Below are 25113 nucleotides of genomic sequence, written 5' to 3'. Positions count from 1 at the left end.
TATGTCATTATCTTGCCCCCACTTGCTGCCGCCCGCCGCTCGTCTCCCAAATAAATTATTATTTTATTTTCAATTTACTTAAAAACAAATAGAAAAATATAAATTCTTGTGTTTATTTAACAGTAAACCAAACGATCATAAATTATTTAAAATATATTGTAATAATAATACTCTGCATACTTTTCACATTGCACGTCATTTTCAGCAAACCAAACAATCCATTATATATATTACACGTATGAATATGTAATTTTATGTATTTTGAATCCTGAATTGTCATTCGAAAATACACGCCTTGAGAGTAAGAGCCGGGAGGAAAAATGTTAGAAAATTCTCAATAGAGAGACCAGGAAAAAGTCTTCAGACCGGGACCCTTTTATTTGTCTTTTTGCCCCTTATTTAAAGGGGGGTATTCATACAATTATAGAAAGGAGAAATTGCTTAAGGAAACTACACTTAGTACAATTAATGTGCTAATTTGATACTAGATTTGCATGGTTTACTTCCGAATTTATATTACAATTTGATTTGAATATGTCAGCTATCTGTTAGTCGACGTGTTTAAGTTCGCTCGACCGAGGCGGTCAGCCAAATGACGGTCCTTCTTGCCAAAGCAAAGTCCGATGGTCGTCCTGTCCCGACCAGACGCTCCTAGGTTTGTGGATTTCTAAGTTATTTTTTATACACTTAGAGTCGTTGATTTGTCTTTTTATACGTCGTTGTATAATTTCCTTATTCGAACAAATCTCTCTCCTAAATCATATCAATGATTCAAGATAAGAGAAATTGAAAATAAGGATATATGACAACAACTAAGCAAACAAATAAAAAAAAACAAGTGAAAAGCTTATATATTGGTAATCCTCAGGTGATGATTCGAGAATATTGGTCCGGATATGATCATATTGAAGTATCATGAAACATAATATCTATGGAGAGAGTCGCTACATAAACCATCCATAACTGGAGGAAAAAAAAAACTTTTTTGTTATGGGGTCAAGTGTCTCCCAGAGGAACGTATCCCTGTAGCTAATTATATATTGGGGGAGACTCAAGAATATTCTCGATAAAAGAAGTTTCGCTTATATTTTCAGGCAAACATGTCTCGATGTTGGAAAAAGGGTTTTGATCAGTAAGTTCTTGTGCCCTGCATCAAAACTTTCACTAATTAGAAAAACCTTGTCAGGTTCTTCCTCATCTGTGACAGACACTCGAAGGATAGCCTCGTCGGTCTCTTGACCTCCATTCCTCTGTATCTGAATGTTGAGCAGTTTGTGATCGATGTTGGTGACCGCTAGCATGTAACAACTAATAGATTGTTCCAGGTTTCCTTGGACATCGATTATCTCTCCATCTCTGAAAAATTTCATGGTCTTGTGGTAGGTTGAAGTCACAGCTTGGTAGCAATTAAGTAGTAGTTAGTTGAAGGTGGCATTGTAGGTTGGTGGGGATTCTGCCACTAGATAGTATCCGTTTTGGTGAACTGTTTTTCTTATTCTCCCCATGAGACAGGCAATGTGATCACTCTCGAGGCTTCCTTCTGCTCGCCAGAGAAGCTGAATAATGGATCGGTCGGTGAATTTAATTGATCGGTTTTGAGTCATATTCTGTCAAACACCATTTTGAACAAAATATTGACTGAATTGTCCGTGTTGACCAGGATGTTACCCACATGTTATTTGTTTATGAGCATCGTACTGATGATCACCTCATTGTATGGGTTTTTTCTTTTGAGTGAGATCTGCATCCGTGAAAATAATTGAGGGGTGATTATGAGTGTAAGAGGTGACAGAACATATCTCCCCTACTTGTATCGTTTTAAGCTAGACGGTGGCCTTCTGCCTCCATCGAAGATGGCCAGGATGATTCTAGTCAGATGGATTTCCTTTGCCTGCATTGGTTAGTTTGCGGACCTTCCCCTGTCGCTGTGTGTGTGTTCCAACGATGAAAAACTCCTTTAACTCTTCGAACCTGTTGAGATCCTCCACCAAATTTTAGAGATGACGACACTCCTCCTAATCGTGTCCAAGGTCTCAATTGTAGGTGCAATACTTGTTTGGGTTGTACAATGCTAGTGCAGTTTTTAGTGGAGGGGTTTTTCTTAAGTAGTCATTGTTTTGAATGGCCTAAACTAGCTCGACCATTGACACGTTAAAAAGGTGTTGGTCCTTGCATCTCTCGTTGCACATGTAGTCACTTGTAGTACTGAGATGGTTGCTGACTAGAAAAGTATTGCTGACCCTTTTTGCCTCGATCACCTTCTCGGTTAACCTGAGATCGAGGATTATCGGTTAGTCGGTCACTAGGGGCTCGATTGCCTTTTTGCATTATGTCATTATCTTGGCCCTTTCCCCTCTACAACTTGTTATTGGATGCCCCACATTTTAGTTTCCGAAAACTCCATAGCGTCTTCCTCGGAGGCGATGTGGCCATTTGATAACTCTAAGACCTCCGCGAAGGTCCTTGGCTTGAGTAGGTTCAGTTCAGTCCTTGGCTTGAGTAGGTTCGGGTAATACCTGAATCATTTGTTGCCAATCCCACATTTTAGGGCGATTTGAGTGATGAGGGGCTCCAAATTTCTTAACTCCAACATTTCTTTCTAGAAACAAGTGATGTAAGCCTGCAAACTTTTATCCCCCCCCCCCCCAATTACCCCCCCCCCCCCCCCCCAAATTGATCTAAAACAAAGTCTATGCAACCTTCCTTTATTTTTTTCACAATAGCAAAGTGTGTCAGGAAGAGCTTTCATAATTCAAAGAATGATGGGATGATTCCATCTAGTAGGCGATTAAACCACCTAAGTGTAGCCTATTTCAACATGGTCTGAAAAAGCTTGCATTTCATGGAGTCATCGATCTGTAAGACTTCGTCCAATGATTCGAAAGAAGCCAGGAGGTCCGTCGGGTCACACTTTCCTTTATACGAATTGAAGTGAGGAATCCTCTGCTTCGCTGGGGGGACAATATCCAAGATTCACTGAGAGAAGGCATTGTTTATTTTCAGTTCGGTAGGTGCTCCACCTCGGTCTTCTCTGTGTCTGACCATCAACGTAGACCCCACACTGTCGGTGCGCTAGGAGTCTGCTTGCCCTTTGGTCGGCCTATCACTGGCCTGGCTGTTGGGAGCTGGCAGAATGTCGAGGGGAGCTCTCTGGGGACATGTTCCCTGAGTATCTCCCTTCCAAGGTTGCTATTGGACATTCCTTTACTTTATGGCCGCTTGGAAGGCCTCGAATCAATCCATAATTTTCACTCGCAACACGTGGACCTATTTCTGTATGTTTCGACGTATTGTCTCTCTATTGAATTCTATGGGTGTTATTTCTCTATACGTGGATTCTCCTTAGTAATTGGCTTTGCTTCTCGTCTAAGGTATGTTCCACGATCACCACACGACCTTTCAACATATTGAATTCTGAATTGTTATTCAAAAATACACGTCTCGAGACTTAGAGTTGGGAGAAGGGAGAGAGAGAGAGAGAGAGAGAGAGAGAGAGAGAAAGAAAACATTACGAAATTCTCAATAGAGAGGTCAGGTAAAATTCCTCAGGTTGGGGTCTCTTTATTCATCTTTGTACACCCTATTTATAGGGGATACATTTACAGAAATGAGTGAATAGTTATGGAAACCACCCTTAACACAATTAGCGTGTTGATTTGATACCAGATTTGCATTGTTTACTTTCTGATTTGTATTACAATTTGAATTTGAATAAAGCGGTTATCTGTTGGTCGATATGTTTGAGTTTGGTCCATCGAAGTGATCGGTCGAATGGTGCTTGTTTCTGTGAAGCAAAGTTGACCGATCATCTAGTCGTGACCGGATGCTACTAGGTCCGTAAGAGTGGCATGCCAATGGGATCCATCGACACCATGTACTAATTGACTTTGACCGAGCGATCGGTCGTCGATTGGTCAGTTCAGATAATGTTCATTTAGCCCGATGTTCTGATTGCCCGACTGTCATTCTCGGCCGTAAGAACATTTTGAGATTCATGCCGACAGTTTTTTGTGCATACAATGTATATTATAATTGTGGTGTAAAATCTTTGAGCGGTGGTCGGCACTGGGTTGTAAACGAGTTGAGTTGAGCACGAGCAACCCTGAATTTCAACTTGAGCATGAGCTTGATTAATTAAATGAATTTGAGCTTGAACTTAAAATTAATCGAGCTTGAGCTTTGACTCATGAGTCAACTTGGCTCGCTTACACCTCTAGTCAGTAGTGCCAGTCGGCTAACGGTGGTTGGTGGTAGTGAGTCAATAAAAGTGGTAGCACACAACAACGTGATCGTGGTGCCTCATGTAACGACAGCCGCAACGACCAGTGACTAATGGGCGATTATGGGCAGTAGCGATAATATAGGGGAGTTCACAATGACATTAACTATGAAATTTATTTAAATACATTCAAAATTTATTACTTGTATTTGAAATTCATTGCAATTTTACACTATATTCTATTTTTCTCACAATTTTATATTGCACTGATGGTTCACAAAGTAATATGGTAAATCATATTATAGGGGAAAAAAATATAACAAATGAGTTTAATATTTAAAGATTAATAATTCTATCTTATTTATCAAAACAAAAATGATAATTAAACTATGATTAATATGTTTGATGTTTCATATAAATGTGATTTTATAACACAAATAAAAATGAATTTCATAATTATATGTTTTTTTTTTACTTATTTATGTTTAACAATAATTTTTTTTAAGAAAAAAAAAATATAAATTAGTTATAAATATTGCTCATTTGAACTTTAGATATTATTTTCAATATTTTCTTATATACAACATATAAAATTATAGCTTGTGAGTATGAAAAGGTGTTCTAATAAGAGTTCAAATACTTAAATTAATTTTTAGAATTATTATTATGTAGAACATATTTTAGTATTTAATAAGTTAAATAAAATATAAAGTTATTTACATATTAATTTTCTTAAGGTCTACTAATTATCACTAAATTAATATATATATATATATATATACATAATCATTTTTTAAGGTAACATCTAATAATTTCTTTTAAATTTTAATAAAAAGTTAAAATCTAAAATTTAATATGTTGGAATATAGATCTTAATTAGATTTTTAAGGAATGAACGTTGCATGAATATTTAATACAATATCTTTCTAAATAGGTGTCTTCATGCATATAACCCTTCATATAAAATTCTTCACAAGTATGAATATGGAAGAAATTCGTTAAATTTTAAAAGAAAAGAGTCATGTTGCTTGCTAAAAATTGTTGACGATAGAAAAATCTTAAGCCTTAACTCCGTATATTTTGTCATCACACGGATATATTTGTGAGAGAACTAAATTTTTTATGTGGAAAAAATCAAAAAAAAAAAAGACGAAAAATAATTGATCTAAACAGATTAAAATAATTCACTAGAAAATTGAAAGTACGAACGACCCAATTTTCTCCTGAATTACTAAACATGCGAATATAAAAACTGACAATCAATTTTTATAATAGTTATTTGGCTACAATAATCATAATTGAACTATGAAAATTGTTGTGGGTAGCGACAACAGCTGTAGTTGGCTTTAAAAGTCATAATTGATGGCTAACAAATCTGTAGTTTGCTACAACAATTGCTCGTAGCGGTTCACATGCACTTCTCTTCAAAAGTTATGCTTTAGTTCGTTTCATTCTTTTATTCTCCTTGTAACTTTAAGTTAAAATGAAAACCTATTTATAATTTATAAGTGTGACATTTTGATAAATTTAACCAAGATATATAAATAGTACTTTAGACAAGCATTGATTCATTTGTACACACATAGTTTTTTTTAACTATTTAATTGTTGGACGACTTTAAAATTAGTTTATCTTAGACTCTTTGGATTCTTGTCGTCAAACAACTTAATCTGATTATAACCATGCCAACCTTCGATATAGCTTGATATTTCAATTGATGTATTAAAGTCTTATATTATAATTCAATTGTGGTGTTCGCTTGAACTCAATTGGACCACTCTCAATATGATTGGGAAGGTTTGTCAAGACGTTCCGTCTGACTATAAATTTGTTGAAATCAGACCAAAACTTATCTTGAATTTGAATTTAAATATTTCTTGCTCAAAATGTTCTGATATTTGTACTTTATAATAATCTTTTTAGGACACATAAATTACTCTCCTATCTTTGATTGTTGATGTTTGTGGTGTCCAAAAATATAAGTACTAGAAAAGGCCCTCACAACTTTAGATTTTTCAAAAAATTGTACATTGATTACAACAAGAATATTTTAAATTTAAATTTATTCATATTTACTCACAGAAGTTTCATCAAGTTTTAACATGTATAAGCAGATAGCTGTGCGACACTTTTTTGCTAACTCTTCTGGGTGGGAAGCGAGGCTTAGGGTCTAAACGAGTCGAACATGAGCGAGAAAATACCACTGTCGTTTTGAATCCGTTTATATTTCAAAAAAAAAAAAAAAGTATTCGTATTCAACTCATTTGCTTAGTTAGCCGAACACGAGTTATTCATAAACAAAAAATTATTTTGACAACCTTAGTCTCACAATCGTGATTTGTGGCTGAATTCAAATCTTATTATTTATATTAAAATAACATTTAAATATAACTTAATATATTTTTATTCAATTTTTTTAATTAATAATTTTAGTTGATTATAAATCTTTGTAGTTTTGTTAGTCAATTAAATTTTTAAAAAATACAACTTATCAATAATATAAATATATATAATTGAATTATTTCAAGCCAACGCGAGTTGAATTATTCGTGTTTGGCTTGTTTATATATTGAACGTGAAAAATTTGTTCATGTTTGGCTTGCTAACTTATGAACGAATTGGACACAGGCTTTTTAACGAGCCGTACACGAATAGCTTGCAAACAATCAACAATTTTGACATCCCTAGCGAGGCGTGGTGCCTTACACAAAACATCCAAATGAAATACGTCTGAATTAGATGCAGATCATAATATTTTAAGTGTTAGTGATAGAGTTGAACAATAATATGAATTAACACCCAAAATAATAGCATCTGTCCGCACATACGAGAGAAAAATTTTTGTATGTAAGATATACGCAGCGTTGCGTACATAATAGAGGTTATATGAGATTTATATCGATATTATATTTACGTTATATCTCTTATAACGTCCATGTAATATTTATATAACTTACCTGTAACCTACTGGAACTTACAAATAAGTTCTGCGCTTCTGCTTTCACATATATATAGGTTATATGTAGATTTAAAAAAATTATATAAAGATTATAAGAGATATAATGCAAATATAATGTCGATATAACCCTCCATATAAACTTTTTTTTTTTTTTTTTCACATATTTGCTTGAGCAGCAAATTTTTTCCCACGTATGAAGCTCAGACCCCGCGCACTGTCGTCCGTCTGCAAATTTGAAGCACAGACCCCGCGTAATGTCGTGCTAACCGTCGTCGATATTGTTGTTCTGCGTTTTCCTCCACCTCTCCCCTGAAAGTCGACTAAAATTCTCCGCTTGCGGTGTCTTATGCTTGGTCTGAGTTATTGTTCTGAATTCGTTAGGGTCCGTTCGTTTCCGCAGCTTAGGTTAGGGTTTCTTGGTAGGTTTTCCTTCCCATTTTGATCCCGCTTTTATGGGAAGTAAGGCATCATACGAGCAAGTAATCCTCGTCAGATCCGTGGTTGGCGAGGATCTCTCCGAAATGGACATAATCCGCGCTCTTCATATGGGCAACAACGATCCCTCTGCCGCAATCAACATTATACTGGACACCCCACATCTTCGGGAGAACGGGAGTGCTGTCAAGCAATCTCCTGCTTTTGCCAATAGGAAACCTGTTTTTCACAGCGAAGAGCCTGCGCAGAAGCCGAACTCATGCGCTAACTTATTTGTAGAACCTGTTACTAGAAATACTTCCATTGCACCGTCTGAAGCTCCTTCCAGCAAATCTGTTCCAGGAAACGATGAATGGTGGCTTCTTGGAAGTTCGGAGCTCACTGGCCTTTCTACCAGCAAGGGAAGAAGGTTGAGGGCGGGTGATCCAGTGACCTTTTCTTTCCCTTCAACTAAAATATCAAATATTTCTACAAAATTTTCTGGTCGAGGACGTGCAGCAGCTTCTTGTTCGGAGATTGTCCGATTTTTCTCTGAAGAACACGGCGAGGTTGGCGTGATCTCATCTTTCTATTTTATTGAGGCTTCAGAATTCCTGTTTTCTTATTCCATGGATTTGACTGATACTACAATAATCTCATTCGAACCTCATTGTTGTTCTGCATTGAAGATTGGTCGCATACCGAACGAATGGGCTCGTTGTCTTTCACCGCTCATCAAGGAAAAAAAGATTAAGATCGCGGGTTTCTGTAAATTTGCTCCGGATGTCCTCTGCATCATGGATACAATCGTTTTGTCAGTCAGGTATGCCTAAGGTAATCGGATCCTAAGAAATGAAGCTATTCGATAGGTTTAGCGACAGAACCAGTTATAATTCTTCTGCTAGCATTTTATGTGGTTTGATTGATCTTCGATACAGTGTTTATATCAAGATTTCAATGTTACGCAAGTGTCATCAAACACCACTTAAGGTCGCCAATTCTGGTACTGATGAATCTACGATTCATCCACTTCCAGCCTTGTTCAAATTGCTGGGGCTAACTCCATTTAAGAAGGTTGAGTTTCACGTATAGTTCAAGAAAGTTAACTATCTTTCATTGCAGTTTATTTTTCTATATTTTTTTCTACTTCCTTCTCCTAGTATCTCTCGTAGGCTCTATTTAGTATTGTTTGTTTGTTTTCACTCAAACAAAAAAATTGCAGTTTTAGGGACTGTTTGGTAACAACTTTAGCTGCTTTAGTAAATGGTGTAAATCCAGATTTATAACAGCAGGATTTAGTAAATTCAGGATTGAAGTAAAAAAAAAAAAAGAGAAGAAAACTAAGAAGAAACGAGATTTGTGGAATCCAGGATTTAAAAGTGCCTTTTTTGCTATTTGGCAAGTTAAATCCCACTTAAATCTGTTACCAGACAACTTAAAGTGTTTGGTATAACACCTATGAGAAAATGAACTGTTGTTTTAAAGAAGAAAAAGACATTTTTGGGACTTCATTTTGGATATGTAATTAGAAAAGCGATTTTTATGAATTATAGTTTTTCTATCTTATTAATTAGTTAATTATTTATTTTATTTATTAATGAATATTTTGGATTATTTTGTTATCCCATAATTATATAAAAATCATAATATATCCATTTTAGTCATTTTATCAACTCATAATTTTGTAGCAGAAATTTGTCACCAAAGTAACATATCTCTCACAAATCCTTTAAACAACAATTTTAATGTGATACTACTAAATTCTCATTTGTTTACTTGATCACACAATGTTCATCCCCATCCGAAATATATTTGTGTGCCTTATTCCTTTATTGATGTGTCAATGCTCTTGAAGAATGAAATTTGCTTACAAAACAGTGTGATTAGTCCATATTTCATCATAATGTGGCTTTTCATTTTAAGGATTTGAACCTTATACCTCCACTTAAGTGATCAAAGATTGGTGGCTCAGTTGATAGTTCCAAAGAAGTGCCATAAAATATTCATGTCTGTCATAAATCAGATTTTGTTGGCAAAAACATATATCTTGTAGGCTGAGTGGGTCCGATAAGCTCAAATACTCAGAAGATACAAATTTCGTCAAAATAATCTCTTAAGGTGACCCCCAACCATATTCCCAAATTTCCAGCTGTTCTGTATCAGTTGTCGAGCTAAATTGTCGAACTGACCCGCTGGATTATCTCAGTGAATTTTTCAAGAAGACTGACCCAACATGCTAATCTACTGAGCTCACATTTCTTGGAATTAACAAAACGCAAAATTCATGACTTACGACAAGAATCGACATGTCATATTATCATTTATGAGCCGCCTTACATACATGTCGTAATCTTTTCATCAAGATACCCTGGATAGACTTTGTACATCATGACTCACATTTTTTTATATTTTTTTTGAACATTTATGAGATAGGTGCATAGAAAGATTCAAGGGGATCAACACTCCGTGCTTCTTTTGGAGGATCTCATGTGTAACTCTCATGGGACCTCACTTGCCCCCCTCCTCTCATTAGATCATCTTCTTAGCTCTGCCAGAGAAGGATTGAGAAACAAAACACATAATTAGGCTTGACGAACACATTCATCCTCTTCATTTACCTTCCTTGCACCGGTCTCTCCCGGTTTGTGTGAAACCACCAACAATATGGGCCCCGACGTCCTAAATGGATTCAAGACTTCATATTGTGTTTTTTTTTGTATTGAAATAACTAGTTTTTAGAATAGTCCACTGCATGCTCTATAATCCTATGATTATTTTTGTAAGAAATATGTGAAGTTATTTTTGTTGTTGTATGGTATAATTCTGTATGCTGTGCTATTTTTTGAATGTTGGTAAATTGGGCAGCCTCTTTGTTATGCATTATTTTTTTGGAATTAGTTTGTGAGTATTAAATGATTTGGTAAACTACTGATTCAACGTAAATGAAGCTAATTTGCAGATTTGGGTTAAAACTTCGAAGTTCATGTTTGAAATTATGAGGTTACATCTTCCTTTAGGATGGAATACAATCCCATAGTGTCAATTTTTCATCTATTCCGTAAATTCAGTTTTTTTGATATCTTCACCTGATATTATTCTTGGTTAGCCCAATTCTTCTTGTACAACATTGGATACAGAACGCCAATGGCAGGAAATTTTGGCAAGAGAAATGCCTTATACATGTGGAGAAAACCAATTTGAACAAAGATGACAGGCTTTGGAATTTACAGCTTTACAGCAAAGGCTTAGGGTTTTGGTTCTCCAAACTTCTTTCTAGAAATGGAAGCTGAGGGATCAAGAACTTTCAAGGCAGATAAAAACAAGAATACTGGACAAGCCAGTTTGTAGAATCAACCAAGGCTAAGAATCAGTTGTCCCTTCTCTTTGTTCTCCCATCTTTCCTTCTGCACCAAAGGAAAAATCCACCCACTACTGCTGCCAGGCGACCACCTGCCCTTAGAAGCCGCTGCCTTCTGTCTTTGACAACCTCCAGAGATGAGAGTTCTGAGCTTTGGGATCAATTGTGGCGGAGTCTGGGGCACTTCTATGATTCCCTTCTTATCCCTCTCCTCCGAAATACCGGGACAAAAACTGAAATTGAAACTCTTAAAACTGATTTCTCTACAACGGATGGGGTATTTTTAGGGGAACTATTCCAAATAACGTTTATGTCATCTTAATTACTAATTTACCATTTTGGAAAAAGAAAGAAAAACATGTTCTCTAATAAATAATTTATTATGGAAAGGACTCTAAACCAAATTATGTCAACATCTACCATGTTCTCATCAACCAAAGACTTCTGTTTTTTTTTCCCCCCTTCTCTCTTTTTTTTTTGTTTGCAATTTGATGGCAATTATAATTAATTTTCTCAGTAGTGTTTTTTTTAAACCCTAGTTTATACTGATTTACAACGTTTCCCTCGTGGCGTTTTATTGATTTATGACTACTTTATAGGTTTTTTTCTTGTAACGAGTGTCTAGCTTCTTTATGTTTATGTTCTCATTTATCATTTAATGGGTAATGATTATATTAATTTTTGGTACATTAGCACTTGTTTTCAATGTTGGTTTCTGTCAGTATCTTACTAGATAGTTTATTTCTGCCTGTTTTATTGAGCATTTCTGTACAGTACCTTTTTCTTGCATAGTTTTACTCAATACCTATATGAAAGAGTATTTTTACAAATCCTCATATTTTCCAGTTCATGATCACGTTTAATTTTTCACTAGACTTGTAGCAAGTATCAAACATTTCATCTTCTCTTTACATGCCTTGCTCTTGTTTGGATCAGTATATCCTTGATTTTGTTACGATGAACATGTAGTTTCCCACTTGATGGCATGTATAATATGAACGTGGAAAGTGATTTAAAATGTGTGAAAGTCATCAATTGTTCAATTAAGTCACACTTCAATAAGGTTTGGAAATTTTAAATCTAGTTGACTCCTTGTGTTAGTTTGGACATCCACATGTTGACTTTGAGATATGTAACAGGAGTAGTGTTAACCTAACAAGACTTCAACCTATGATCTAGAAGATGAAATAGCAACTTTACACAATGATCCAACTAATTAGCGGAGTTAAAACTTATGTAGGAAAAGCAAGGGATAACTGAATTCAACCTCCATGAAAAGTCATTTGTTCAACGATCACTTCCTCAGAGCCTTTTCGAAAGGGCCATGTACTTACACTCGAGAACTATGAGACCAATATTAATAGACTTGTGTAGGAGGTAGCTCAGAGGTTGGAAGGGAAAGGGGGTGGTTAAGGATGTGGAAGGAAGGAGAACTATTGGCGATCTCTTTTTGCAATATTTTTGTGAAGTTTGAAGCATTTAGGTAACTTTCAAAGAGATTTCATGTATTTATCAAAGTAGTGAAATAATTGAAAAGTGTTTAAAAAACACATTTTAACTTTGTTTAGAGAGATAAATTATAGAGGTGAAATGGAGGTCAAAATAATTTGTTACGCCTCATGAAAATCTCTTTTTTTCCAATACAAGGCACAACAGAGATGCACAATATTTAGCTCAGATTTAAAATTGTGCAGTTGAGTATTGTGGTGTTTTATGTCTTGAGATGAGGTGGAAATCTTGAAGTATTTTGAGGCACAAACCGTACAATCATTAAGTTATATAAAGCAAGATTTTATTTTGGTTTGGTTTTTTCTGTTTTAACCAAATAATGCACACCCCTAGGTGGCAATAAATGACATGCAATTGATTTTCATCCAAAAAGTAAACCTTTTGTGGGAGATAGCATGTTTTCGAATTCTGATTTTTGTTTTTTTTTAAATCTTAAATCATAGAAATATTAAAGAAACGATGTCTTGGTACTAGCCTTTCTTATTGTCATGCAAAATCTCTAGATGTTGATCACTCCGTCTTTTTCACTCTCTCGCTTAGTCGAAGTTAACTTTTCTTTTGGATACATTTATTGTTGTGGTTCTACTTATAGAGGAAGTCTTAATTTGAATAAGATAAAATGTTGCAGAAATTTGGGAACTCTTTCTCTTATTTCTCTCAAAATTCTCATTATTTTCTTCCTCACGCATCAAATAGGAGTTTTCCATTATTAACATCTTACTGCACTTGCTGTCACTTTGATTTTTTAGAAGCTATCACTTCCATTCTACGAGGGCTACATTTTCGAGGGGTAAAAAATGAGAAAAATTATTTCTTTGGCAACTAAATGGTTGTCTTGTTTGTTTATTTATTGGAATAGATTTTGGGCGGATGGGTTGGGTGTGTTGAATTAGAAAAATAAATGTCGTAGGTTCATTTTGTTCTATTCCTGTATAGTCTTTGAATACTCTTATTTGGAAACAACTACTATATTTCTTAAGGAAGATTTATGTACATACCACTCAATTCCTATGTATTTACATATCTAACGGCTAAAGTTTACCTTTAACATACATACCACCTTAGCTATGCATGAAAAGGTGTATTTCACTTTTTAAATGTAAAAAAGGTAGTATTTTTCATGTGATGTGAAAAAGTTGGGGGGTATAAATATAAAAAGTTTAGGTATTTGATATGCAAATGGATAGGAATTAGGTGGTTTGTTTGTAAATGACTTTATTTTTTTAATAATTTAATTTTTTTCCCTCTCTTTCTCTCTCTTTTGACATCTCTTGATGACTTAAAAACAGGCTGAGTTAAGTCCTGATGATTTATATGGTAAAAAACGGACCATTGAATTGAAGGTACAATCTAACTCATATGCTTATGTAATTTTATTCTTGAGCAAGTGATATCAAATTATTGTGCTTATGCAGGGAATTCCAACAGAGCTTTCATCAACTGTACCAGCTGAAAAATTTAGAAAGTTACTTTCGCATGGAAGTAAAGCTGAAAATAATCAAGAGAACATATCAGATTTTGATGTAGATAATATTGCTGGAATTCGAGATGGCTCAGAACTAGAGGTATCTCTTCTTTTTTGGTGTTTTTTTCCCCCTTAAATTGTAGGATATTTTTATGCTTCTGCTTCACTAACCTTATTATTTCTCACCCTTTTTAGGAAATGGATCCACCTGAAACATTGCTGTGTGAATTGCGTTCTTATCAAAAACAGGCCCTTCGTTGGATGCTGCAGCTAGAGAAAGGAAGATGTTTAGAGGAGGCTGCAATAACCCTTCATCCGTGTTGGGATGCATATCACCTTCCTGATAAGTATGTTAAAATTAAAACTTCTCTTTAAACACAACAGCATTATAGTAACTCGCTTTTCTTATTGATAGGAATGATCACGTTATTTACTTGAATGCATTTTCGGGTGATGCTACTACAGAATTTCCTAGCACTCAGCAAATTGCTAGAGGATACACAAATAACGTTCTTTTGTTTTCTAATTTGTTGAAATGTATGTTGATTTGGGAAAATGTTTGAAGATTCTGGCAGATGCAATGGGATTAGGCAAGACTATAATGACCTTAGCTCTTTTGCTTGCTCATTCTGAGAAAGGAAAATCACCTACTTGTTCTTCAATTCAGAGCTCCAATGAAGATGGTAACGCTGGTGACGGTCTTGACAAGTTGTCTAGTGCTTCAAAAAAAGCAGCAAGCATCTATGGATTTACCAAGTTGAAATCAAAATCCATACTGGTTGGAGGTGGTAATCTAATTGTCTGTCCTATGACACTGTTAGGCCAGTGGAAGGTATGCTCATGCCATGTTTTGAAGCATGACTTGTGCTATTTTAATTATAAAATTATTCATATGAATTTATAGAGGGCTGAAAGGTTTATTTCTATGATATAACAGGCCGAGATTGAGGTACATGCCCAACAAGGCTCACTTTCTCTTTATGTTCATTATGGAGCAAGTAGACCAAAAGAAGCAAAGATTCTTGCACAGAGTGATGTTGTTCTTACTACCTATGGTGTGCTGGCATCAGAATTTTCGGCCGAGGTAACTGCTGCTAATATTTTAACAACCAAAGTATTTAACAGTTAAAAAAAAATTTCTTTTTATCTTGCAGAATGCTGACGAAAATGGTGGGCTTTACTCAGTTCAATGGTTTAGAATTGTGCTGGATGAAGCACACATTATAAAATCTTCAAAAAGCCAAGTTTCTATTGCTGCTGCAGCTCTAATTGCTGACAGAAGATGGTGTCTTACAGGGACTCCCATCCAGGTATACTCTATATAGTTTTGAGTATGCTATATTTTTTATTCGACTCCAAGTTAAGATAAATGTTTCATATTACTGTTCACAGACGATCCCAAGCAGTCCACGTAGGCTAGGTTTGATGATGCTCTGTATTTTTGTTGGCAAGCTACGTTGTTTATAAGCTTGTTTGTGTTTTTTGTCATCAATTTTGTAATATTTCATTTAGGTTCACAATAGCTAAATCATGCGTTCTTACAACCTTTTTTTGTCCTTAATGTCTTTAATCACAGTGCTATGTGTGATCATACACGAAGTTATAGCTAATATTTGGATCTCTTTATTGTCTTGCATTGCTGCAATGGTTTTGAATCTGTGTCCAGCTTAGACAATATAAAGGTTATATTTAATGGATACTAATTTACGTCTTTTTATTGATCAGATCTACTCTTCTTTATTTGTTGCATGATTTTATTCCCTATTGCCAATCAACTGATATTTGGCTATGTTTAGATTGCTATTTTTTTAAATCAAATTTTCTTGAAGTTACTGTTGTAAATTAGTTCACGATTGAATTTAAATTATCGAGAACAATCAAATGCAAGAATTTAGAACGCATAATATTACCAAGGATTTTTGTACAGATTCACCCAATTGAATAACTACTTTATTTTTTTATTGCTGCAAATTTCATTATGATAATAATTATGAAGTTTTAAAAGAGAAATTTAATGGCACACGAACTCTTTCTGTTTTTAATCTCCTAAATTTGAAACCATAACAACTATACCCTTTTGCAATGAAAATGTAATTATAGAAAAAAAAATATTATTATAAAATAATAATTCGAATAGACACCAAGATAAGCACCTGTTCGACTACGACTTAAGAGTCGTATTACACCATTCTAACAATCGCATGAGCACTTGAGAGTAAGAGAGAGCGGGAGAGATCGAGAGAGGAGAAGTTATTGTGGCTTATCCGACTCTAGCCGAACAGGAAGAAGAAGGAAAGGGGTTCATGCCTTACCGGATTTGTGTCATGCTCAATTGTGGAGGAAGGGGAGGCAGCGGTGTTGTACGCTGCGTTGGATTGAGCTGTGAGAAGGAAGGAGGAGGTGGAGATAACTTGCATTGGGTTGAGTCGAAGTCGAGAAGGAAGGGAGGAGATGCGACCTTCGGCACTGTGCTCACATAACAGAGGAAGAGGAGCTATGCGCTTCGAGCTATGCGTAGGAGAAGAGGAAGACGAGTCATGATTTCTAAGGTGCTTGCGTGCAAGAAGAAGAGGAGGGAGTCGAGCCAGTGCGCTACTCTATTGATTGCTGACGAGCCGCGAAGAAGAAGAAATGGGGTAGTTTCTGCTCACGTACAGGAAGAAGCCGAAGCTTCGTGCGTGAGCTAGGGCTGAGACCGAGCCTTTTAAAAATATGTATGTGTAATATTTAAATTAATATTGTTAGATGAATAATTATATTAATGTGTGAGGGTACGATTATTTAATTAATTAATGTAGAGTTTATTGAAATCTGGGATTAAACAAATAATGAATTCAAATTCGCAGAAAAGTTTGGGAGGGGTGTGCCAGTGAGATAGGAGATTGATCTAAACAACTTATAAGGTAAATCTTCATTTTTAAAAGCAAAATTAGTCTAATGCTATATACTTATTTTTTATGTTAAAATATAGTTTATTTGAATCAGGGATTTAAGAAGTTAGGTTCAAAAGACTAAGTATTTTGGGACCGTGAAGTTTGTAAGGAGAATGAAAGAGATAAGTGGAGGTAATTTACATTTTTTTTATTCTCATGTTTGAATAACATTAAGTAGATAAAATCTTTTGTGTAACTGATATGAATATTTAATTCAATGATCTATTTAAAATGAAGGGTTCTTAATTTAAGTATGCACTTTCAATTAATATAGGTGGTTGTCCAAAGGAGTGAAGTGAAGGAATAAGTATTTTTAGAGGTCTCCAAGTCAATATGAGTAATTATCTTCTTATTTGTATTGAATTTAAATTTTTTTAAAGAAAGAATCTCTTTAATGCTTTAGCCAATCATTTTATGTTTGTATGAATGTCGTAACTTAAGAATAAAAGGATAAATGAAAGGAGAAAAAAGAAAACAAATGCTTAATATCTTTTTAAAAAATGAAGTAATTTAAATGAAATGAAATGAAAGTTAAATATTTAAGTCGTACAATATTACCCTATGACAGAGGATGTAATGCACTTGTTCACATTAAAGGAAATAATAAAAATGTGCATTCGGGTGCAAATTGAGGTGTACATTTGGGGACATTTTGTAGGGTGTCTTCGGACACATTTTGAGGATGCATTCGGACACATTTTTAAGGATATCTTCGGATATGACAGTAATCATGTTATGACTTTAAAAAAAGTTAAAAACGGTAATTACTTAAAGTGAAATGTGAACGACTAAAGTTAAAGCGTTAATAAAATTTACCGTAAGCATAAGAAATTTAATGTATATTAGATTATATATACTCACTAAGTTTTACTTACAGTTGCAGTTATATTTTCTTTTAGAAGAAAAATTTTAGGGGATATCTCTGATAAGAGAGACTTTGTTTGCTAGAGGAGGATCACTACTGCTGGGTATATTTCTTGTGAGAATAGTTTCTCTTTATTATTTCGTTCGAACATTGATATATTGTTCGATAATGGCTTAAGATGTTATTTTTGGATGTTATTGCTTCTTGATGCTTTTGATTTTATTGTACGTTGTGGCTCAGTGGTTCTTCTATATGTATTGGAAGTTAAAAAAAAAAGATAGTTAGATGTTAATACTGTCGGACCGCTGTTCCCGCCTTAGTTAATTCTAAACACCGAGCCGAGTTTTGACAGAAGTGGTATAAGAGACAATTAGGTTGGATCATAATCTAAAAGAGCTATTAGGATGATTACTTTATTCATAAGTACTGTTGATAAAGATTTCATTCGTATCTATTTATAATCTTTTTTATGCTATTTTAGAAATATGGAAAATCAGGGGGAGTAGGTTAGAGATGATACTGTAGAAGCTGTTACACCCCAAAAAATTACTGTAAATGCATATGCATTTACTAAGGTGATGATTGCAGCAACGCAACTGATTAAGAACTCACAGACTCAAGCAAGTTTCGATGAAGGAGGTCAGATGGATAAGTACCTAAAATTATTTTAAAATTTGAGACCACTTCTCTTTTCTGAAGGAGGACTGGTAGATGCTGAAAATTGGTTGTTGCGAGTGGAGAAGATTCTCGATGGATGGCCCTCCTAAGAGGATGGTTACATTGACAACTATTGCATTGGGGGGAGAAGCAGAAAGATGGTGGCGTAACAACTGCAAGAGAATTTTTTGGTAAAACCAATAATATGATTCAGTGGAGCGAGTTCGCGAGCATTTTCAGAGATTGGTTTGTACTATTGTTCGCCAAGAGATAAATACAAGGCAAGTTTATCTGGTTGGTGAAGGGTGATCATTTGATTATGCAGTATGAAGCTGAATTCACCGTGCTCGCTAGGTATGTACCACAGTTGATTCCTAATGCAAAGGAGAAATGCCATTGATTTTTGCTAGGGCTTAGGGATGTGATTGGACAACCATTGATTACCCTTGGAATCAATAATTACTTAGTTATGGTGGAGAGAGCTTGGAGGATTGAGCTAAATCTTGAGGCTACTCAGAAGAGGAGGGACATTTAGAGGAGAAGAAATTCAGAGGGGTCTAGATTTCCAGAGCTCTCAGTGCAGTCCTTCCAGTCAGGCGAAACAAGTGCTAAGAAGGCTAGATTCAGCAGAGTTGGCACCCAATTTGAAGTGAAGAAGTGTGATAAATGTGGAAGGTCTCACAAAGGCGAGTGTCTATCTAAATCAAACACTTTTTTTTGGTGCCACTAACCAGGACATATGACGAAGAATTGCCCTAAATTGGGTCAGAATGCTCCAATAGATTCCAGAAGCAGTGTTGTACTACCTCAAAGGAGATATGGTAGATTGAGGGGAGCTGAATCTACAGACTGAATGTAGGTCAAACTCAGTAGAATGCTCAACCCAGAGTGTATGGATTATCACAGAAGGAGGCTAAGGAATCCCCTGACGTCATTACATGTATGTTTTCCTTTTAACAATTTTAACCAACATGCTTTAAGCATCTTAGGATTCATGTCATGTCATACGTAAAACAAGTAAGGTTTTAAATATATTAATAAAGTAACTTTAAATGCTTAATGCGATAATTTTAAATGATAGATATCATATATCTTCAAAGTTGACCGATGAGAGTGTTATTTGATTCATGGTGTCACATTCTTTTATAGAGTATGAACTGTCTAAAGTGATGCAATTGAATGTCATTTCAATGACTGTGATACTGTCAACTAGAATTTGAAATAGTACTTTTATGGAAGTTGATCAATAATGTGAGGTGAAGCTTATGATTGGTGGAAATGGTTCTAATGTCCAAATTATTGTGTTGCATTTGGTGGAATTTGATGTGATTTTAGGCATGGATTGAATGTTTGAAAACTGTCACTATTGATTGCAATAAGAGACCGTCAAAATAAATCTACCTGGGGAGGTAAAAGTTAAATTTTCTGGTGATAGAGAGCTGACATATATGATAATTACCTGCATGAAAGCTTGCAAATTATTGAATCAGGGAAGTCAGGGTTTTCTTGCGCAGGTGACAGATACTTCTAAGGAAGTTTTTGGGTGATATTCCAGTGGTAAGAGAATACCTTGAGGTGTTCCTTGATGACTTACCAGGGCTACGACCAGTGCAAGAGATTGATTTCACTATTGGGCTCTTACCGGGTTCTAAGCCTGCATCCAAGGTGCACTACAAAATGGCATTTAAAGAGTTGCGGGACCTGAAGAACCAACTGCAGGAATTGTTAAATAAGAGATTTATTAGGCTAACACCTCACTTTGGGGAGCTCCAGTGTTATTTGTGAAGAAGGATGAGAGCTTCAGGATGTACATTGATTACAGAGAGTTGAATAAGCTCACTGTTAAAAATAAATATCCACTGCCGAGGATTGAGGATTTGTTTGGTTAGTTGGAAGGGGCTTCAATACTTTCAAAGATTGATCTGAGGTCAGACTATCACCAGTTGAGGATTAAAGAAGAAAACATAGCGAAGGATACTATCAAGACCCGATATGCGCACTGAGTTTGTGGTGATGTCATTTGGACTGATCAATGCACCAACAATTTTCATGGACATGGTGAACAGGGTTTTCAAACTATGATACTTTGTAAAAACTTAAGTTGTAAATATAATATCAGAATAATTTTTTTAATAGAGTTTTTCAAGTTTTATTAATTAGGGGAGATTCAAACATCAATTTTTTTGATTTAGGCTCACCTCAACCTTTTTCTCATGGGAATTTTTTTCTCTTTTTTTGTTTTTGGAACAAACCTTTCACACAATTTTTTTTGTAAATCTTTTATTTTCTTTTCCACTGAGAATTGCTATATTTGATGGAACATATTTAAAGATTTTGAATGTCTGAATTCAGACACCGATTTTAAATGTTATGCTCACCTTAAGTTTCTTCTCAGGAGACTTTTTTTTTTCTATGAGAAAGCTTTCTTAAAGTCAATTGAGTACCTAAAGCTTCCTCATAGTCAACTCTACAGGTCTGTGAGTATCCTTTGACGACCAACTATGTCTTGCTACATTCAAAAAGCCATTGTCGGCCGTTTTAATTTTGATTTTGAAAAATATAGGAAAATATGAAAATTGTTTTGATATAAATATGATTTTTGAAAGTAACATTTTGATTTTAAAAATAGATGAGACCAAACCGGTCTCACATTTTGGATAGTTTTGGTGACTAAGCACGATATCACAAGTAATACAGTTATTTCGAAGAATAAACATACCACTTGTAGTAGTTATTCAATCACTTAAACTAAAGAATTTGTGACATCCGTTTGGTCTGTAAAATATTTTATATTAAGCCAACATATATTAATTATATTAAGCCAACAAGTTCTCCTACCTAATATAAGGATTAGATAAGGTTTATTTTACCTGGGTTCCAAGTTCTCTATAGAGGCAAACCCCTATAGTTAATTACATCTTAAATAACTGAGGGTCACTTAAGAAAAATTTCGATTAAGCTAAACGGTTTTGCCTTCAAGACTTCAAAGTTTAGGTTTCCACAATTGAACATGGGAAAATCAAATGAGAATGACCTAAATAAGAACAGTTATTTTAAAGAATCCAAAAGAATGAAAAGTAGGGGATATCACAGATATAGGGGAAACTCCAGTGATCTCTCAACTATCTTATTGTTTGACTTTATGTTTTTTTTTAAATGAGTTATTTAATGTTTTAATCCTGCAATTTATTTAGAATTCAGGACTTATATTCGCACAATATCTGATCGTGCAAAAAACTTAAAAAGATAGGAGGTTTTACAATGTACCATACGGTAACCTCAGAATTCTAAAGTGTTAGGACTTATAATTGCACAACAGGGTTGTGCAAAAGCCTAAAAGTGATATGTGAGGGTTTACGCTGTGCTAAACAAACCACCCCGAACTCCTATGGGTTGTTATTTAAACTAAGGAAAGTGATCGGTGATATGAAAGTGTTTTGATGTTGATAATCCACCTTAAAGTTGTTCCTCGTCGTGCTGCTCACAGTATTCGCTTCAAAGCTCTTCGTAGTAGCACCTCCAGGTTTGATGTTAATTTTTATATAACCACTAGGTTTTCCTAAACTAAGGTATAGTGTGTATCAAAGTAAACATGCAGTATAAAAGAAAAGAATAGTAGAATGTACAGTAAAAAGAAAGAACAGTATAACATGCTGAAAGAATAATATAACGTGCTAGGAAAAACAGTATAATATGCTAGGAGAGTAATACAACATGCTAAGAAATAAAAATGTTGCAATGTAAATCACACCTGTAAATTTGGGAAATCTGCTGCTTCTTTAAGCTAACTAGTATTCATTGTATAAGCAAAAGAAACATTACCTGAAAAATTCGAGAAAATCGACAAATAATTCCCGACGGAAAATTCGAGAAAATTGACGAATAACAATCAAAATAAAACTATAAAAAACCTTGGAAAAATCCCGGAGAAAAGACCACGAGTGCTTTGTCTAAAAGTTTCAAGAAAAACATACGAAAAAGTCCGAAAAGAGGAGATCGCAAGCACTTGGGTCGGGGATAGACTCAAATATATATATTTGTACTTGAAGGTCGTTGAAGGCTACTCGGTCACCCGGATGTATAAAGTCCGCCACTCCACTAGAAGAATATCCTACTGAACCTAACTTAGGAGGGTACTCATTGGCCCACAATTGGTAATCAACAGGTGGACAACCAAGTTGTGATATATATTTAAAATTTATTATTTTTGGCGTGCATATGGATTTCATCCATACAAAAGGGAAGTTGTATCAATTTTTTAAGTGAAAATATTTAATAAAACATTATATTTGTTCTTATCAGTTTGTTTTATCAATTTTAAAAGAAAGTATAGTTGTCCACAAGTCGATCACGTCATCGGGTCTAGGACTACCAACAACCTAAGAAGGTGCTGATCGCCCTCTAGTCTTATGTCGGTAAATGATATTTTTATCCTACAGTTCATCAGGTCCCAGAATTGAGTCCTGGTGTTGTACGATAAGATATCATTCTGCTTTACCACTGGAGTGCCTTTATCATCATCGCCCTACGCCCCAAAACAAAACCGACAACCGACCTACTTGCGATCGCCCAAAAAAAAAAATCGACCTACTTGCGACCATAGCAAAATGCTATACATGTGCACTTATGTATCAAACATAAGCACAGAAAATCGAACCAATAAACAAGGAAATAAAAGAATAAAAATGGGGATGGGAGAGGAGGAATTGATCCACCCAAAAAGATCGAATGAATAAGGGTGAAGCAATCCTCAAAGTTATATAAAAAAGATCTAAAAGTAGAGGCCAAGATCCTTGAATCAATCCAAGAAGGATATCATTTTCTCAACTTTTTATAATTGAATCAACCCAGGAAGAGTATTCTTTACAAATGTTATTTCGAATCAAATCGAAACGGGCCCGAAAGCTAAGGTGAAGGCTATACTCATGGATTCCCCATCTGTATGCACTCACACCCAAACCTGAACTTATGTGTATCATTTATGTTTTCCAAACTTTCATGTTGCATTTCCGAACACTTTTCCAAATGACAACTTCATAAGCCTTCAAATCCCTTCATAAGTCTAATTCATATCCAAATGACAACTTTTTATAATTTTCCAAAACAAAAATCATTAAAAGCCTTTCACATATCACAAAGGTAAGAGGAATTAATCAGTAAAGGAGAGGAACCACCAGCTTGAAATACTCCATGAAGAAATCACGAATTAAGGCTCACGGATAAGGCCAGAAAAGAGAGCAGAGGGTCACGTGTAAGGCCAGAAAACGCACAACCAAGCTCCAACTAGCTAACGGGTAAGGCCCATAAAAGGGATTAAACGACCAAAAAACCCACCACCAAACAGCTCACAACCGAGCATGGCAAGGAGGAACCCAACACAAAACAAACCCACGGGTAGGGGCAAAGAAGAAAAAGACTTCCACCTACTAAGCTCATGGGTAAAGGGCAAAGACGAAGGCCACAAGGGCAACACACACCAAGTAAAGCTCACGACCAAGGTAGCAAAAAGAAAACCACCATAGGTATTGCCAATGTATTGTCTTTGATATACATAAGAGAGTAAATGGACAAGCTTTCATAAATTATCCAAACCAAATCCAATTTCATCAAGTAAGACATAATAAAAATTTGCCCAATTCATTTTGAACACCTCACTCTATAGGTAGATAGTGAAAATATTTTGGGATGACAAACTTGATTGCAAATATCATATCTTAAGAGGAGCATCGAAGAAGAACACCCAACCAAGACATATCCAATCAAAAGAACTCAAAACAAGCCTATGCCGAGCCAATAAAAAGAACCAACCCGAGCCCAAGCCAAGGGCAAATTAAGTCCATACAAATGGGGAAACCAACACAAATATATCCAAGACTTATATTTTTGAACGGCATAAAAAAAATCTGCTAAAGATAGGCAAAACCGAAAGGCATAGGAGCCAAGCCCAACCCTATATGAGGGGCAAAAACCGGGAGGTGTAAGGACGAGAAAAATAATGCCACATCTTCATTTATACTTTTATCAGTTATGCATTTTTGAAAGAAACTAAAACTCAGCCCAAATCCATGACAAAACCGTGAGGCATAAGGAAGAAATTCAGTCCACTCATAAGGGGAAAACCGAACCCGATAAAAAATAAAATTCAGCCCAAGTCTACCACAAAAAGAAGTTCTCAAAGGAGCCAAAACCGAAATTCATAAAGGCTCAAAACAAAGAAATTTTTCAGCACATATTCAATCCCAAAGGAGCCAAAACCGAGCACATCAGGTGGTGAAAACAGAGAAATATTTCCATCGTAGTTTCGTCTCTTTTCCAACATAGTTTCATCTCAAAAAGAGCCAAACCGAGACCACCAAATGGGCCAAAACAGAGAATATTTTTCCAGCATAGTTTCATCTCAAAAAGAGCCAAACCGAGACCACCAAATGGGCCAAAACAGAGAATATTTTTCCAGCTTTTGTATCAAATGGTGATAGGCAACAAGAAATAGATAAGCATCTAGAGCCAATATTCCTCAATATCGAAATGAATTCCAACATTCATTCTAAGTATGAAAAATATAATTACTTCTTCCAACATATATTTCTAGAGGAGCAAACATGCATTTTAAACCACCAATATCATACTCCCAAACATTTTTAAACAAAGAAAAGAATAAAGGCAACCCATATATGCTTCATTTCTCACTAACCCTAGCAAGAATCCATGCTCAAATCTCGAAACATGCCTAGATT

The 25113-nt window shown here is 35.2% G+C and overlaps 1 protein-coding gene across 1 annotated transcript in view; it reads left to right on the top strand.

The window, feature by feature from the left end:
- The first annotated feature begins 7381 nt into the window (after positions 1-7381).
- Positions 7382-25113, top strand: part of LOC110025345 (putative SWI/SNF-related matrix-associated actin-dependent regulator of chromatin subfamily A member 3-like 2) — a 33235-nt gene continuing 15503 nt past the window's right edge. Inside the window, exons 1-10 of the mRNA XM_020725782.1 lie at positions 7382-8161; positions 8282-8415; positions 8531-8666; positions 13749-13802; positions 13875-14024; positions 14120-14271; positions 14340-14433; positions 14490-14756; positions 14862-15008; positions 15079-15234. Coding sequence (XP_020581441.1) covers positions 7631-8161; positions 8282-8415; positions 8531-8666; positions 13749-13802; positions 13875-14024; positions 14120-14271; positions 14340-14433; positions 14490-14756; positions 14862-15008; positions 15079-15234 — 1821 coding nt within the window. The 5' untranslated portion in view covers positions 7382-7630. The remainder of the gene's footprint in view (positions 8162-8281; positions 8416-8530; positions 8667-13748; positions 13803-13874; positions 14025-14119; positions 14272-14339; positions 14434-14489; positions 14757-14861; positions 15009-15078; positions 15235-25113) is intronic.

Source organism: Phalaenopsis equestris, unplaced genomic scaffold (assembly GCF_001263595.1).
Source record: "Phalaenopsis equestris unplaced genomic scaffold, ASM126359v1 Scaffold000297, whole genome shotgun sequence".
NCBI lineage: Eukaryota > Viridiplantae > Streptophyta > Magnoliopsida > Asparagales > Orchidaceae > Phalaenopsis > Phalaenopsis equestris.
Note: the sequence above shows the minus strand (reverse complement) of the source record. Positions and strands in the feature narration are given on the sequence as shown.